Source organism: Halyomorpha halys, unplaced genomic scaffold (assembly GCF_000696795.3).
Source record: "Halyomorpha halys isolate HHAL.00 unplaced genomic scaffold, Hhal_1.1 Scaffold23.1, whole genome shotgun sequence".
In the NCBI taxonomy this organism is placed as follows: domain Eukaryota; kingdom Metazoa; phylum Arthropoda; class Insecta; order Hemiptera; family Pentatomidae; genus Halyomorpha; species Halyomorpha halys.
In genome coordinates, this window is record NW_027116062.1 from 1404131 (window position 1) to 1423363 (window position 19233).

At 30.9% G+C, this 19233-nt stretch overlaps 1 protein-coding gene across 1 annotated transcript in view; it reads right to left on the reverse strand.

The window, feature by feature from the left end:
- Positions 1–19233, reverse strand: part of LOC106682328 (RNA-binding protein Raly) — a gene marked incomplete at its 5' end in the record, with an annotated part of 423435 nt that overhangs the window by 203728 nt on the left and 200474 nt on the right. The window contains 1 exon segment of the mRNA XM_067052969.1: positions 10803–10881. Within this exon segment, the coding sequence (XP_066909070.1) occupies positions 10803–10881 (79 nt within the window).

The following is a 19233-nucleotide window of genomic DNA, read 5'->3' on the forward strand; positions in this document are numbered from 1 at the left end:
ATTGCTTCTTCGTTCTATGATTTTTGTCAAACTTGGCGAACTCAGCCCAACAATCAATTCTGAGCCACATGCCTCCAACACCCAATCCCTTTCAGTTCCTGTTCCTTATTCAGTTCATTATTGATCCCAACTGGACCCTCTAGTGTTACACTGTTAGGTATTCTGGTCTGAAGATAGCTTATTTAGCCTATCTTGTATTTCTTTTAACAGTAATACGTATTCCTAAATATAAATAAGCAATGAAAAGATTAAGTTACGAGTCAAAAATAATTAATAATTAAACGTTTTAATAATCACAACAGGCATTTCATTATTGCAATTCTTTAATAGAGAAAAATAAATAATTGCGTTTCCCAAGAAGAATATTAAGGTAATTATAAAGCCAAATATCCTTATAATGCGTTGATCTTTTTTTTTTTGCTTTGTACCTATACATCTACTGGTATCTTCTTATGTTTGTTTTAATGTAAATTTTCTACATAATTATTTTCAAAAATTGATATTTTAGAACACGGTTTCCTTTCCTAATGATAGTAAAATTGTATGCTCATCTTCCACCTCTTTAATATCTAGTTCTGCAAAATTAGACTCAAACCAATGCCTTAGATATCTGTTTACCGGACGTGTAAACGTCGGTGTAGTGCTTTATGCATTTTTAGGTATTTATATAGACCAATTACTCTACTCACCCATTTCAACTCTTATAATTTCTTTAAAGTATTCTGTAATACTTATATAAATATATGGTGTATTATGTGCATCACACAAATTCTACATACTATAAAATTAGTATTTTAGGGTTTCCGGATGTAAAAATAACCAATGTCAACTTTGTTCCTTTTTTTTTTTTTTCTAAGCTAAATTAAAAGAATGCTGAAGATTTTTTAAAAAATTTATTACAGACTATTTCAATGAGGATAAGATATTGATACTTATCAAATATTAAATTCTACTAAATTGTGCATTGGTTAACTGAAATTGTTAAAGATTAATTATTTTTTATTTACGATTGTTTGAGAGTGGTTTATTATAAATGAACACAACTTGATCCTTCTTTTTCTCTCAACATTTTATTCTTTATAATTCTCCAACGTTTCGGCCCTCAGGCTATTTTCAAGGATACAACCTACAAAAATTTTTTTGTTTTTACATAACAATTACATTATTTCCTTCAAACTACATACTGATTTCTTTGGCCATGCCTTCAATTCTGATGCCATTTCTTTTTAAAAAAACCCCAAAACATTGCAGGATAATTGCCCTTGTCACATCTTTAAAATAAATTAATCATTAAAATAATATCATAATCACTTCATAAGTTTTTGTTGTTAAATAGATTTCTATACTTACATAACTTGTTTTATTAAATATCTTATATGATATCTTAGATTTAAAACTTATTTTACAAACCACTTTCCCTTCTTTCATTTATGAATTTATGTAAAAGCAAAAAACTTTTTGTAGGTTGTATCCTTGAAAATGGCCTGAGGGCCGAAACGTTGGAGAATTATAAAGAATAAAAAAGTTGAGAGAAAAAGAAGGATCAAAATTGTGTTCATTTATAATAAATTATTAAAGATTGTTTTGAGAAACTCCTAGCATCTTTCCATCATAGAATCTTTCCTATAAAGTGGCATTTACTGTTGGTCGATTTTAACCAAATAGTTGCTTAAACATTCTCGGCATATACTTTTCCTTAATCTTATTTCGGGAAGACCGAAACGTTGCTGGGAGAGTTCCGTTAAAACTTATTAAGTAGAATTGAGTTTGAAGGGGCATCGCTGGAAGGATGTATGTAGAGAGCGATTGGTGGTATCGGTATCGAACCTTAGGGTTCGTAAGGGCTTTATTATTATTAAGTTTCTAATTTAAGTTTTGTACAACCTTTCGTTTTTAAGCTAGGGTGTTCATACCATTTTGTAAGACTTATTTATTTCGAATCATAAGACCTCAAATCGTGTATTTTCCTTGAAAATTATAATACGAAATTTTACAAGAACACAAAACTACCCCATATTATATATTCCAAATATAAGCGGTATGTGGATGTAAAAATTTAAATATAGCTTTTGACTTTATTAGCTGAAGCAGAGATAAAACTTAAGCTATAGATAATATGCCACTTCTGTGTTGGTTATATTAATAAGAAAAATATAAAACTAAATTCTACACATTCTTAGGAGGTAGACCAGACAGTAGACTAAGGAATGACAGACAGACGATACGAAAGAGTGGATGAGGCAATGGGACAGAGACGCCTCGAGACCAGATTGAATCATATTTAATTGAGTTGTGGACCCACTCTGGGATAATTTCCCCTGAGCCCTCCCTTCTTATACCCTCACTGCTTTGCTCTTATTCCCCCAGGGTATCAGCTTACGTCATAATCCTATCTCTGACCAATTCTTATCATTCTCATTTTGTCCCGTTGAAAGGTGACCTATACCACTCAATGATACCCTTTTTAACTTCCTCATTGTACCTTTCAATGGAGAAACAGTCGCTTTAAGTAATTTCGTATCTGTTGTATCCGGAAAATGAATTAGTTCCGATTCTTTAGAACCAAAAACTTTTTTTATTTAAGTATATTCTGATCAAAAATAAGAGCACTAATCCAATATTTATGGGTCATTTCCCCAGGAAACGACAATTAGATGTCCCGAGCGTTTTCTGAGCCACGAATTAATCTTATGTAGACCTTTTTTTTCATCATTTTGAATATTTAATTCGCAAATTATATCACTTTTTAGCTATCTTCCAGATGTTAGATATTTTATTAAAAACAGATGAAATGCAGTCGGAAGTATGCCAAGGAACTTCTGTTCCGGTTGAATCGCATAATAATGATACGTTGACAAAGCCAATCGTCACGTATGGGGCGTATGGTGTACCTTGAAGGTTCAATTAGCAAGAGAGTAAGAATTAATGAAGAAGTACCGAGAGACTGCTCGTTCAAGGACTGCGCACGTATAATACACGCAAACGTGACTTAATGTATGCTAGTGCCCGGGAAGAGAAGTTACAGATGAAGATAGACGAACCCGAGTGAATCCAGGAATGCTCCTAACCCATGACAAAGGGGGAAATATCGGGACAACACAAGAGAGAACAAGAGGAGAACCAGGCGATACCCCGAGGATGAAGCCAGGAAAAATACCGCAAATGTCACGAGTGTGGGAAATTAGTACACTTAGTGGCCCAATGCCTTGAAAGCAAAAACGAAGGGTATACATCAGGCGATACAACACCACATCGGGTAAGAGCTTAATAGTTTATAGCATCTAAGTATAATTATTGACACTACATTCCCATACAATAGTCCTTTGTGGGCAGTGAAGGAAAAGAGCACGCCTGATGAAACCAAAGAGTTGTGAGATTACCGAAAGTTCAACGAAAAAACGATAGATAAGAAAAATATCCGATTCCAAGATTCGATGACATTTTAATCAGATTGAGCAGGGCAACGATTTTCAGCACACTAAATTTAAAGGCTGGATATGACTAAATTAAAACGCACCATAATGACAAGACGACGTGTAAGTTTGAGAAGGGCCTCAAATATCTTCCATAATGTTTCATACAGAGCACAGAATTCTGCTATGGGTGGGAAAGTTAAAGGAGTCTTCATGGAGGGATACACGTCGGAAGGAACTCCTAGGACAATAAAATATTGAAATAATATGTAAGTAATCCAAAGCAAATGTAGTATCTAACTGGTTGTCCCTAGCAATAACCGTAAACGGTATGGGACAGGATAGCGAGAACCATCCAGGAGCGTAAGGCAATTCCTGGGGGAATGGAAACCGGACGAGGATGGAGAACAGAACATGACGGAAGATAACGGTAGGGAAGAATCATCATTTAGGCTATATACTATTTACTAAGTGCTGATAGACAATATGGATCAATTTCAATTAAAACAATTTAATTCAGCTTTTCAATTTTTAAGCAAGTTATATAAAATCCAATCATGCTAATGCAAATTAAATGCATTAGCATAATTATAATTAATAAATCGGTAAAGAAAATATACTTACTTAGTTTTTGTTAATAAAATGCTTGGCATCTTAGCTGGCACCAAACACCTTTAAATTGTCAAGGTCAAAGGTCGATGAAATTAATGATAAATAAGCGATGCCGATAAGACATAGTTTATTCACGTAGTTAGTTAAAGGAGCTTAAAAAGTAGGAAAGGATTAAGAAGTGCTTCAACACGAGCAGATTTATCGAAAGGATTTGTGGCCCTGAGTAAAAGTTAGAGGAGTCTTTCAGCTTCCAAGGGCCAACTTTTTTATCGTTTCTATTTACAAGCTTTTTGTTCCGTTTACCCTGAACATTTTATTTTCTAGTTTTATAGTCAAACTCAGGGGACAGGATAATTAAAAATAATGGAGCTATATTGTCAAAGGAATGAGTAAGGGAAGAACAGTAACAAAAACAAAAGGCTCTATACCCAAACTTTAAAAAAGTTTATTTTTATGTAAACCAGTATAAAAATATATAAATAAAAATCAGGAGCTAGTGATAAGGTAATATCTTTGTAATGCTTTCCAGCCTTGGAGACTTTGAGTGTTTTATCAATAAAAAACCAACAAAATAAATAAATAAATAAAATAAAACAACACTACTCAAAAACCTCCTAAAACTTTATTTAAGAAATGAGTTCCCATGTACTCTTCGAATAGCATAATGGGAAGGTATATAGTGTACAACACTAGAAGAAAGACTGATAATATTGTATAAATTTCATACATATATCAATAATAAAGATTCCTGATTTATGTTATGAATAAAAGAATGAGATCAATCATTTATATCTAAAATTAAAATGTTTTATTGTTGATCACATGTTAGTAACTTGCTTATGAACAAAAAAATATGTTTTAACACTCTCAGTTGAGATTTATTGTCTAGGTGCATTTTTTTTTTCATATTGTCCTGTTTTCACTACATTCAAAATCATTTGATTATTTGTGCAAAAAAAAAAATGATCCATTGAAGGACGAATCATGTTATTTAAAAGTTAGAAATCCAATCGCCTCCTGGAGTAGAAACCAACAATAAAAATCAGCGATGATATAAGAAATATTCATATTACATTATTTCCTATTATATTATATAACTTTATATTTTATTTCCTTAATTATGTTATGCTACTTTCATATTTAATTATATACGTTATATATACGTTTTATTACCCACTTTTATCATCATTTTATTTTAAATAATTTTATACGTATATTAACTAACTAGATTTTGACACGTATTTTATTATTTGCTCCTATCTCTTGCTTAGTTTTACTATTATTACTTTTCTCATACAGCCTTTATCTTTTTATAATACTTAAATTATATATTTCTTTAATGATGAGAAGTTAGTTGACTGTGGGTAATATATATGAGGAGAAATGGTTGGGGGGTACGGCTAGAATTTCTAGTCTTTATCAAGGCTTCTAGCAGGAAATAGGGCAGCCAAGTCTTCTCATCATATATACATTTCTTTGAATACTATTTTGTAACCACAATGATTATTATTTTCTAATCATTCTGTAATTTCTCTTATTCATTGTGGTTGTTATCTTGATTTTTTTTCTTAGCCTTGATGAAGGGCTGAAACGTAGGCACTAATGAATAAGTTTTACTTATTTGTGTTCTACACTGACTGCACCCCGATCATTTTCTCTTTATGAATAATCATTAAACAAACCCATCAAAGATATTGTGATCCCATTATGGGCTCTTTCGCGCCTATATTGTTAATCTCATGGAACCTTAAGTTAATGGAAATAATTTAGTCTGGTTTAGATTTTTTATGATAAGTTTCGAAATTATTTTATTTCAAGAATGGCTCGTTCAGTTATAGTATAGTAACTTGTGATTTATATACTATAAATGTCATTATTTGATAATATAGACGTATAGATAAATAGTTTAAATGTTATATCACAAAGCGTAGGCCTTTATCACTGAGACTATAGCTCATATATTTCATACTCAAATGAAAAAAGTATAATGTTTATCACCGTTTTGAAATATAGCCGTATACAGGAAATTACTTGTTCTCATAGTTAAATGAATTTAGTAGGTGTGATTTAATAAAATTAAAACTAGATCCATTTTACTCTAATATATTATGTACTAAAGTTTGATACTTTGAGCCAAATCGAACAGATACAGATTCAGCTAACAGGGTAGTGTAAGATATATTTTACTTAATCTATATTGTTCTTTTGTTCTTTTATTATTTTATTTGTTACTTTATTATTTTTGTATACATTTTAAATATTTTAATATCTATTCTATGTTTATGGTATATTAATTTTAACATAGTTTGCTGAATTTTGTGTTACTTATATTTGTTACTTAAGTATCTTTTATATATCTTCTCATATATCTATCACTATTTTATCCACTATTCCATAAAAGGCACATTGCGTTGAAACCAAAATATGAAAGGGAAAAAGAAGGAAAGGAAAAGGAAAAAAGAGAGAAAGGGGAAAGCATGGAAAAGGAGGGAAAAATCATGAACAAAAGAAAAAGAAGGAGAAAAAGGAAAAAAAGGGGGAAAAAAGATAAAAGAACCAAAGAAATGAAAACAAAAAAAAGAAGAAAAAAAGTCATGTTCTTGTGTTATTTATTGCTAATGTTTATAATTATTATTGTATACCCGGTTAGGCTTATTTATCGTTAGATTAAAAATATTGTCTGATTAGACTAAAATAAGTATGATGTGTGACTAGCAGTCCAATGAAGTTGGGCACCATAACTTTGTATTTTAATATACTTTTTCCTCCACAAAAGACTAAGACATTATTTGTACAATTCCTATTTACTAACTAATATATAAAATTTGATTCATAAAGTTTCCTTCGCTAACTTGATTCGACTTCTCTTCAAAATACTAGAGTCAGAATGAGACTGTTCTTAACTAACATATATTTACTGTAAGGAGCACATATCTGCTATGTCAGAAAGTGAAGAATGATTAGAAATCTAGGAAGGGGTTGGTAAATACGCGCAGGTCCCACACTATTCTACGAGTGAGGTTTCCAAGAATTTATAATAGACAGAGCCAAGGCTTGTGACAGTTTCCCATGCAGTCTATTCTATTTAGGTGCGTTCGAACCAATTCAATTCTGGAATATTTTTATAAACAAAAGGACGATCCCTTTCTTGTTACCATTTTTGAGATGTTGCTGTAAGTAGATAAATCTATGGAAAACTATAAAGAGTTGTACTGAGTCTCGAAAGACTGTACCAAACGAAAGATAAGTCGCGTCCCAACAATAAATGCCTATTCTTTGTGATTCAACATTTAAAATATTTATTTATACGTATATATTAATTAAATAATCGAATTTATCAAGCCACAAGTTACTATGCGATAACTGAATATTATAGATATCATATTAATAGATAGGTTCTATAAATTATACTATTTCTACAGTATAACCCAGTAGAATATAATCTATACTCACAATTTCTTCTCTATAGTAAGTATGGTGTGAATGAACCCTTTATCACTATCACCATTGTCCTTAATCGAGACAAGATGCAATACTCAATAAAAACAGTTTCCAAATAAAACTTCTTCAGCTAATATTGATTTGAAGCAATAAATTGCAGCAGTTTATTTTCTCAGTAAACGTATGGTTACCTAACAATAGATGACGTAAAGTTAATCAACAGTAAGTTTATCTTGGGTTTATTACTCATTTGAAGCCGATCTTATTTTATCTTTTATTGTTCCTTTCTTCTGGAGCATCTTGGTTAACCTTTAAATGCTCACCTAAAAACTGATAGCGATAAGGAAAGTGAAATTAATACGTTTCATATGCTCAATTGGGTAAAAAAATAATAATAAAAAAATTAAAAAGAAGGCTATTAAAATAAATTTAAAATGCAAAATGAACAAAAAAAGACGGATATGAATATTTATTCGGCGAAGTTATCGATAGAAACATAAAGGTATCAAAATATTTATAAATAAAATAAAGAATACAAATAAATACAAATAAAAGTCCCTTTCAAGATAAAACCAAATGAGTAAACGAATTAATGAAAACAAATTTGAAAAATAATAAATACAGCTCCGATAGGTCAGATGAGATATTTGTTGATATAACAGTAGTGCATGACTGTTGTTACAAATTTATTGACAACTTTCAAAAGCTGGTGGGCCCATATCTATACCGATTCAATTAAGGTAGCTAAATGTCCAACCTTAATTAAATTAAATACCACAATTGCACTCATCGAACGTAGTGCCTGTATAATCATTAATCACAAATAAAAATGAGATGTCCAAACACAATATAACGCACGCTGACAGGATTTGATAAAACGATCAGACGAACGACTAATAGCCACTAGACAACTGATTAAAAACAGCAGATTGATGAACCGTTGCTAGAGGATGCCAACCAAATAATCCCCACTGACCGTCATTCCTACATTTAAATATTATAAAACAAAATATAACTATATCTGTTTCTTCTAAAAATAAAGCAAAGTTCTAAAGAAAATAACACACATAAAAAATATAACTAAATTGAATATTAAGACTATTTACAAATTATAAAAAAAAAAAAATATGAAACTTGGCGTAAACAATAAATATTTAAAATTACTACAGTAAAAAAGGAAACGTTATGCTACATAGAGTGACAATAGACCAACAGGGAATTCAGCAAATCATTCCTCTTAAGTAGCTCGTGATTGAAGATATTTGTTTAATCACTGTAGTCAGAATAATCAAAGACTACAGTGATTGATTTTTAAAAAATACTGATTCAGGAATTTTACCGGAGTGGACTGTATTTAGTGGATTTGTGATTAAATGAGACATGGTTAAATAGTGCCATACCTCTATTCTATATGATTTATAACACAATTAGTTATATCTAGTTTGACCAAAAAGTTTACAAGTATGTATTAGTTAGGTTAGTTGGTGGTTGCATTGGTTTTCATTTACCCTAAAGACTTTTTCTTTTGCTGTTCTCTCATCCTGAATCCGTTCCCTGCCTGGCTGTGTTGAATAAACTATTCACTCGTCCTGAATGATAGTTGAAAACCAGCAAAATGGAGTTTCCCAAGGGTAGTCTGTATTCACTCATCCAGGGGTTTATTCTCACTCATATGGTACCTGTCCTCTTGTTCAATGGGTACTGCTTACTGCTTCTTTTGTATACCACTTGTTGGCAACATTTTGAGCTGTCATTGAAATGATAGAGGTTGCTTCCTTAAACAATAGCAGTTTTCCTATTTTCCACGGAGCAGCAGTATGTAAAAACGAACAAATTTTGTCACGCTACTCTAAAAAAAATTGTAATGTCTTTTTTTTTTTTAACAAATCGTCGTTTAATCACTTTGTTGCTACCTCTGAAAAGTGGTAGTTTTAGTGACAAGAATAATGAATTGTATGCACTGAAATTATTTAGTTGTATTCGCAAATAGTCTAAAGTGTTAATTATGGAGTTTTATAACTAAACTATTATTGTTTGTCATTATTTTCACACTATAATTAAAGTAAGTTCACCCGATGCGGTGAGATGTTAATTTTTGTAATGTAAACGCTTTGTTCTAATATACTGAGATATTATTGCCACAACTAAAAACTATTAGAACAACTATAATTATTTTAATAATTCTTCTACATATAATTTTTCAACAGGTATGTAGCTATCTGTATCAAAAGGTAACACTTCCGAAAAATCAAGTAGTATATCTTTCTCAAGAATATAGAGAGCTATATCTACAACGCCGAACGCGAGGAAAGAAGGAGTATTTTTAGGTGGATTTTATTATACTAAAAACACTTATAAATTATTATTTTCGGACAATTAACAATTAATTTCCTGAAGTGAAAATATATCTTAATAAAATATAAAATTACTCAGTTAGTAAATAAATGTAATTCAACTTATTCTGATAAGCCAGCACATAATATAAATAATAAATTGAAAATGTACTTGATAGGTTTTGTAATTCTATGCCTTGGTTATAAAATGTAATAAAAGCAAGGCTTTTTAGAGGTAGTCATTGATGTATTACGATTGTAGATCAAAATAGCTTGTCCTATGAAGAACGACTAAAAAGAGGTTATTCTGGACCTAACTGCAGAAAGAATCACTCGATTACCATTTAATGAGAGGAAGTTGTCGCAGAAACAGAAGAGGAGAAAGAAAGTGGAAATGAAAGGTGAGAGGGGATAAGAAACTGAGGTTGAAAAGGGAAAGGAAAGAAAGAGATATGTAAAGAGGGAGACATGGTAATCTTAGTGTGGTTTATAATCATGTATGTAACACAAATAATGTATTAGAAAAATATTTTTAATTTGCATATGATGAAAATAAGTTAAAGTTTTAATAAAAATATTGAGTACTCATTATTTCACAAGAGGAAATTTACATAAATCTTTAATTCCTTTAAACATTTATTTTTCATTGAACCTTTTACCTGTTGTACCTAGTTTTTATAAGGGGATGGTAGCCCTTACTCAAATAGCCTTATTGTATATTTTATGGTGAAATAATTGATTTTTCAGATACATTATTCAAGAATATAGCAACATAGGAAATAATGGAACAGCAGAATTTCAAGAAACGCTATGTAAGGAATATAAAAAATGCACTATCTTATGTCAATATATATAAATCGCATTGGCACACAAAGACATATTAGTAAGAAAAGTAAATCATTCTAGCAGCGAAAGTGTATATATTGCATATAAAGGGCTTATCAGTGGGGGGTTGAAAGAGGTTGAGCATCAATCAACGTTATCAGTAAAGGAAGGCACTCACCAGTCGTTTCCTGTTTTGGCAACGTTCTGCCGTTTCCGGCCGGTCTGGTGGGGCTTCGGCTCCGCAACCATGTTAACATCTGCAACAACAAAACATTCATATCAATTTCCATTTCATCTTTTAGCACCTGGGTTATCTACCTAGTACACTATGTATATGCATAAATTTTTATGTGTAATGGATACGCATGGATGGTCACATAGGAATATTTTTCTGTTGGCATTTTGAATGACGATAACTGACTAGACTCAGTGGTTGAACGGTGTTTATCCAGTACTTTGTATTTTAATGATTAAAACATTAAGGTGGAAAAGAAGTCTTAAAAATTACTTTTTTTTTCTTGTAAGGAAGGGAGAGTGAAGAAGGGTAGGGCAGGTTGAATATTGTCTGTCATGGCTTCCTGAGGTTCGCGTTGGTGATGTTCAAAAACCATTAACGACTAAACTCTTTCCAAATAAACATTTTTATTAATTTATTATAACTCGAAACAACATAAAATGCTGTAAAAAGGAAGAGGTACAACAGAGCATACAACCTTAGCCAGAATTTCAATTCTGTTCAGAACAAAAACAACCATTATGATTATATGAAATTACAGAAAAAGAAAATTTAATTAATCACATATCCGTTTTTCTTTATATTTTTTATATTATTGCAATGTTTCATTAATTTTCAATTTTGTGAACGAATAGTTATTTAGTTCATTCTCATATGCATATTATTTTCTTCTTTCATTGTTGATATTAATGTTACTATTTCCCCTGCATATATATTATTATATGCAGTTTCAATATTGTTATAATATTACATCATGCATTTTCTTCAATACTATTTATGTCCTTGCATTATCTGTAATCTTCTTATGATTATTTTTTTTCTGCACATTCATTTAATCATTATGGTTGTTATATTGTTTTAGTTCTTAGTTATGATGAAGGCCTGAAATTCTGAGCGAATCGTTAGTGCCAACGTAATTAGGTTTTTACTTATTACTGTTCTTCACCGACATCCCAAATTATCTTCTCATCATATGTAGTAATATATTATGTAATGATTATAATACTAATAAATTATGATTGTTAAGTACTCAGTTATTCTCCCACGTCAATTATCAGAATGCATAGGCATATTTATATTAAAGTCTACTTTATTGCTTATGTCAGGTTATATAATATATTCATCTAAGCCTCGATTAATTTTGCGATGCATTTTTTCTCTATCATATTTCCCTATATCATAAAAATTATGTTAATTTTTTTTTATCGAGTAGTGTTGGATTGCCTACGTCCTACAAATTTATATATCTTTTCACTCTTCTGACATGCTTGAGGCTTCCAATAAGCTCCAGGAAGACATTAACAGTATGGCTGTGTTACGGAAAATAATTGTAGCTCACAAAATGATAAAAACATGTTAAAAAAAATATATATTTTTTTCTAAATTTAATAATCATTAAATAGTGAATAAATTCACTAAATCCAGTTTATATTTTTTCAAACAAGGTTGAAACGGCAGTGGCCAAGAGACTTATTGTAAAATAAAAATGGATAATTGGAGTTCTGGCAATAGTCAGATTCTTCACTCAAGTTGAGTGTTTGCGGTTTTAGCGCACTAGCTCACCCTCCACTGACTCACTAGCAATGATGCGGCGAGAGGGATGCGCTGGGATCTTTTGAGCTCTACCCATTACACGTGGGGATATAGTAGGCTCAGATACCCTCAGGTCGATTGTGTAAATATTGTATATAAGAGTGTAAAAGTGACTAGAGATTATATTATTTTATCATTATGTTATTTTTTTTTTTTAGTTATGTTCATTTTGTTTATCCTGTTTGTATACATTTTAAGAAATTTTTTTTCCATTATTTATTTATTTTTATTCTTATTTTATTTTATTTTAGTATAAATGTGATCATTCATCACTATTACCAATTTCCTACAATTGTGTGGCAGATTGTTATATCTATCAATAAATAAAAAGTATTAAAAAAAAAAATTGTAATAAAATAAAAGTATAAATAAAAGCAGAAGAGGAGAGTTGGGTTTAAAAAATACATATTTTGGTAAAAGTGCTAAATTTCGCCAGTATTAGTCGTACTAACTGCCTAGATATAGTAGCTAGGGATGGAGTTGGCCAACAGGAAGGAAGTACACAGCGGAGAGGAAGTGCACAAGAGTGAGAATTTCTCTACACTAGACATTTCCAACAAAACTTCCGCTTCGCCTCCCGGGTTAAAACAAAATATTTTAGTAATATTCAACTACTTTTTAAAATAAAAAAATTCTCATAAAATGTATTTTTATAGGATTTTAAAAAGTAGTTATTCATATTTCGCTTTGATAATATTTTTTATTGAGTTACAAAACATAAATCAATCGATGATTATTTTTAAGATATTAGTTGACTTAATTTTGATAGTGAGGAGGCTATAAAGTCAATTTTTTTAAATTGAAATTTTAATAGATTTACATATAAACTATATTGAAAACCATCTTCCATTTTTATAAAATTTTATGTTCATTCTAAAAAAAAAAAAAAAAAATTCAAACTAAAGACTTATTTTAGATGAGAAGATGGAAGAGATAGAAGAGTACCTACAGCCTACGTTGTTCGTCTTCATTGAGAATGAGAATAACAAGTTACAAGTATAGTATGTACAATATAATATAATATAAAAGAGAATAAAGACCTGTAATAGAGTAATATTAGTAAATAGAATCAGAAACCAATGTGATACAATATACATTAAAATAAATGGGAATATGAAATTGGACCTACCTATGAGATATGAAAAATATTTCTACTTGAAAAATAAATTAACATTAAATCCACATTATTCACTAATCCACTTTATAATGTTTCACTTGGATTAATTCTATAAAATATTCTGTATAAAGTAGTGCGAAACTGAAATAACTTCTTTAAGGTATATATGGATGGAATGTTATAACTACTTTTTGGTTAAAATCTATTTTCTGGAAATTCTTCTTTGTCTTGCCATTCCAATTTTTACCGTTTTCTTGAAAAGTCACAAACGATTATGATAAAGCGCGTAACATGAATGTAAAATAAATTGATTATCATCATTGAAATAGTCTGTTATAGGTTCAATGCCGATTTTCAAAATAGCTAAATCTAAATCACCTTTAATTATATTTATCCGAAACAAATAACCACCTCTCTTTGTAAGTAGCAACAATAGAATGAATCTTGTTATAAAATAAACAAGAAATATTTTCCCAGATTGAAATCAAATTTTTGAAGAGTAGTAATATTGACGTATAGTATACTACTGGCAAGCCAAATATGTTAGGAAATAAATATATTAATTAGCATATAAATTCGTAGAAGGAAGAGTCACGAAAAACATAAAAGTAAATTTAATTTATAACTAAATATTTTAGCGTTTTCATAATTTTATGATACTCTGTTTAAATTTAATTAGTGAATTTGATGAAGATATATTAATAAATATTGCTATCGTGAATAATAAAAACATATTCTCTTTCGAAATGTAGTTTTTTTTTTTATTTTTTTTTTTTTTAAGCTGAATGTCAGTGGTAAGTGAAAGTTCTGTGGTGCGATCTCTGCACTCGATTTATTCATATCACATACTATTTCATATTTTTATGTTTATTTAATCTTAGTTGATAATATAACACGATAAAATAAACATTACTGGATTCATCTAAAACAAAAATAAACTCGATTTTTCAATAAAGTTCACTTTAAAATTAAAAATTAAAAACTACACCCATATCTCAAGAATAATCCACAACGCACGCATACAGGCTGAGCTATAACTGAGAATTGGTACAATCCAATCCGTAAATTCGCAGAAAATTTGTAAATTAAAGAAACGGTAAATATTCTTTATATATGTTTATGCCCACTTATATGCGTTTTCTTTGTTAATTGTTTCAAAGGAAAAAAAAAGAACATGTATTACACTGGAGGGTATTCAGTACAAGGGGAGTTCAGTACTTGGTAAGGAAGTACTGTTTCTAAACGAAGGATTGTGCAATATTATTTCTCAATTTAGGTTTAGGAGTACCTATTATGAACACATTTTATGAAGGACAGGTGTTCCAAGGAGGACTCTCAAACCCACAGGATTAACCATGTTTTACAGAAAAAATATTTATATCGCACAGAACAATTCGAAAATATTTTATATTTGTTCTGCTTTTTTCTATTTTTTTAAAAAAATTTCTTTCTGTTTATCCCACATGAGGTCCGAAAATTTAGGCCAAAACTTAGGAGAAAATTAAAATAATATTTATCTTGCTATGAGTTTCTGCCCAAGCTGAATTCCTGCAGTCTACCTCTTGATTATGTCTAAGGTCAACATATCTCAATCGTTATGAAATCATTTTCATATTTTTCCTCGTAATTATTTAACTGATTTTTAAAATGATTATAAAAAATAATATAAATATTAGAGTAATCTGATTACGGATGATAAAGTAGCATGCTATTCTTAATTCCAGTATGGACTGGAAATCTAAGTCAAGAAATAGTATCTCTGGATGGGACGTGCCCTGCCTGGAGAAGGGGGTGGCATTTAGAACGGTGCCGTACAAGGCAGCTGCATTAGTCCTCCTTTTCTCACAGTTCTTATCCGCTTCGTCGGTTGGGTCAGTTCCAGCTTCCCTCCACCAGCTTCTCGATAAGAAAACCGAGGAAGGAAAATCTAATTAAAGCAAAGGCTTAAGTGGTGGCAGTGCCTGAAGAAACCTACCAAACCTCGACAAATTACTGTATCGACCAATAGAAGAAATCTAATATTTTTTACTCATTTTTTTATTTCACAGAAAATACAAATTATAACATGAAACATATCAATTGCCACACTTTTCAGAGCACTTTTGCAATTCTTTTTCAGCAGATGCTCTGCAAAACTATATTCCTATAAACATTTTTTTTTTTATTAGTTAAAGGTGCTATCATAGGGGAGAAAAGAAATTCTCACTCATTATGGAAAGGTATACTTTGGACATATATGGAGAGACATATATTTGTTTTAAACCTTTCCATAACGGTAGAAACGCGGCTGATAGTCTAGCACTGGTATCTCTGGGAGTACTGTTTTTCCATTATCAAATTGTGGGTATTCTCAAGGTTGAATATAAATATTTTTTACTAGTAAGATTATCCAAGATGATTTATATTACTTTTATGAACTTTAAATTTCTATATCTTTATTGTTGTAAGACAAATAGCTTTGGAAACATACTTTCAAAAACTTTTAATAATACACTGTTAGATTCATTGAAACTGTGAAAAGGGATTTATATTCAATTTGTAATTCTGAATAAAGTAGACAGGTCAAAATAGGCTAAAACAGTAGTTTATTATGAATCAAAGATTAGAAAACAACAGAAGTACTAAGCAAAATACACCAAAGTAGAAACCATATTCTACTTACCAAAAACAATAGAAAACTCTTTCCACAGTTTTAATTAATCTAACAGTGTACTATAGTAAGTTATTGAAAGGATCTTTCCAAAGTTATAATTAAAACAAAAAGCTAATCATTTGAAAACAACAAACATTTCTTATAACCTTGTTATGATTGTTCACATCTGCCCCGTCAGGATTGCTAGGTACCATTATCGCTATACTACTAGACCAATGGTTGTGCAAGGTGGTGATTTGGTCAGAATCACGCTCAATCCCCCCCCTTTATTTACCTACTGTATGAAGCTGAACCCACGTGGGCTTGTGAACCCAAAGGGTGAACTCACGGATATATAATAAATATGGTATAATAGAATAAATAATTATCTGTCACAGCCGAATTCGAACCAGGGTCCTTGGAATTGGTAGCACAGTGCCTTGCCACAGAGCCAACCCACTCCCGCTATGTATTAATACACATATGGTTTAAATGGATACTTTTACAGATAATACATAGAGTCATTAGGTGAGACAGAGTTGATAACTCTAATTATTTATTTAGTTTTGTGGGTACTGTGGAATCCATGTCCATTTAAATTTCTAACAGACTCCTCAAGAACAGCAGTTGTTACGTTTTTTCGGTTTTTGGGTTTAAAAAAATCTTTTTATTCTTAATCGCGGCATCCTTGAGCTAAAAAATAATAATGTGTCGCCATAATTTGCTTTAAGGGGTATGATATATAGGAAATAATAAAAATAAATCAAATTAAATTCCAGAATTTCCAGAATCCACTGTATATTTGCTATTTTAATTTTCAATTTTTGTCCTATTTTTTTCATATATTTTGAGAAAGCGGCATTTGCTTGCGGCTCGCCTAATATATGCATGGCCGTGCTAACTACTTTTTGAACCACTGGTTAAAATGATATATGGGCCGCCCGTAGCTCAGTGGTTAAGACACAGTCTTACCAATTTGATGTCTATTGGCGGTGCCGGTTCGAATCCGGACTGGGGATTCGATCTTTTTTCATAGAGTGGCGGTCCCACAAAATGAAAAACTTTGACCTCCAGCCATGGTTAGGCAGTATAGGACTCCAATGGGAGTCTTGGCCGAAAAAAAAAATGATATGTGATTAAGTATTGCACATAGTATATCCACAAGTTTTTATGAAACTAGATTCCTTAAGCCAGTGGCTTAGTACAAGTAAAACGTTTTTCTTCATTTTAATAACAATAACTACGAAATCATATCCAATTCATGTTAAGATGATGGGAGTGCTAACGGAATTCCACAAACAGAGCTTATAAAGATTTAGCATCTCCGTATAACCTATCATACTTTATCTTCTTTCATTCAAAAGGAAAGCTAATTAGGCACAGGGGATGCCTATTGTTATATCATTTGTATGGCATAATTACTCCATAAAATGAAGTCGAAATAAGGCAAAGTATGGAGTAAAAAAAGTTTAGTCATCAACATCAATCCGTAGTTTGTAACTTTATTTTTTTTTTTATATCTTGCGAAGACTCTCGGTCGAGAAATCGCTGCGGAAATAACACCAAATACTCCAACTTTCCCCCATAACTCTAAGCCGACAGGACACTTTGTCTGATACGCATATGCCGAAACTTGTTGGATCGTTCTGGGCCGTTGACAACTTTTTACTCCCCGGAGGTGGCCACTCACTATATTACGGCAAAACTTTTACAATAGCAGTTAGAAATAAACAAGAATATCACGGGTAATTATTATAACAAAGTTTAAGGGTCCTGGTACTGGGAGTTAAAACAAACTTCTCTAATGGAAGTTAAGGGCGGATTAGAAAGAGATTTGCATGCCTAGCCTCACTTTTCACACATGAATAATAAAACACTAGGTAATCCTTTTTAGGAGAAACAGCAATTTTTATCGAAATAAATTTTAGGGTGTATTTTAATGACAGTAGAATCAAGCTTCTAAGAGCAATTATAATAAGATGGTAGACCGATAAATAAATGAAATGTGCTTTTTTGTTTTTAAAAAAAAAAGGGTTCTATTTAAATATCTAAAAGCACATAGACAATGGAAAAAGAAATGCCTTTTGAGTCCTGTGTACAATTTTAACTAAAACACATAAATAACAAAACTTGAAAAAAAAGTTATATGCTTTAAAAACAATGCTTTTAACAAGCCAATAATTCATAAAAATAATATTCATAATAAAAGAAACAAAACAATAATATTAAATATTTAACTAACTGTGGTATGGCATTCATCCCTCTTATGTAAACCAACTGAGCTCTTTCAAGTGTAGCCCGCCATACTTAGTATTTAAGAGCTCTCAGAGCTATTACTCGTCTCTTGGTGATACCAAAGTAATTAGGCAGAAAGTAAGATTGCCTTCTAATATTTTTTTTGTTATGATATCTTGTAACATGTAGTACATCGACCAATACCACTCACTATAACTGTTTGTTTTATAGGTGAGATAAGTACCGGGAGGAAGTGGCTGGTTTTAGGCCGTTTTCTAATTTTAGCGACTTTTTCAATATTGCTCGATTTAACTACTTGAAGTATCCTCTTTCTGATTTACAGTAAAGGTTTTAAAAGTGATGTAGGACTGCCGCTAAATCGGGGTTCTAATGGGGCGGGTTGGCCGGGAAGGATAGCCTTCTAATATTTTTTGTGTTATGATCTCCGAAAAAATTTTGTTAGGAGAGATCCTGTAGGAGTAAACTAGTCTTTAAATAATTGACGTAAAAAAATTACTGGTGATTTAAAAACCTTGCAATATAATAATAATAATCTCCACATTCTTTAATGAAATTACCATATATTTTAAAATATATAAATATTATTTTATTTTATTTTTTTCGTACCCTCCAATTGAAATAAATAATAATGAAGTACAAAAGATGTCATTTGTTCATTCCTTCTTTTAACCATAGGTATTTTAAGGGCTATAGTGAGGTCCACGTCATGTGGAGAGTCGATAGCGCCGAATACGCATTAATAATATGAATCGCTTTTGAAATATTAGCTTAAAACG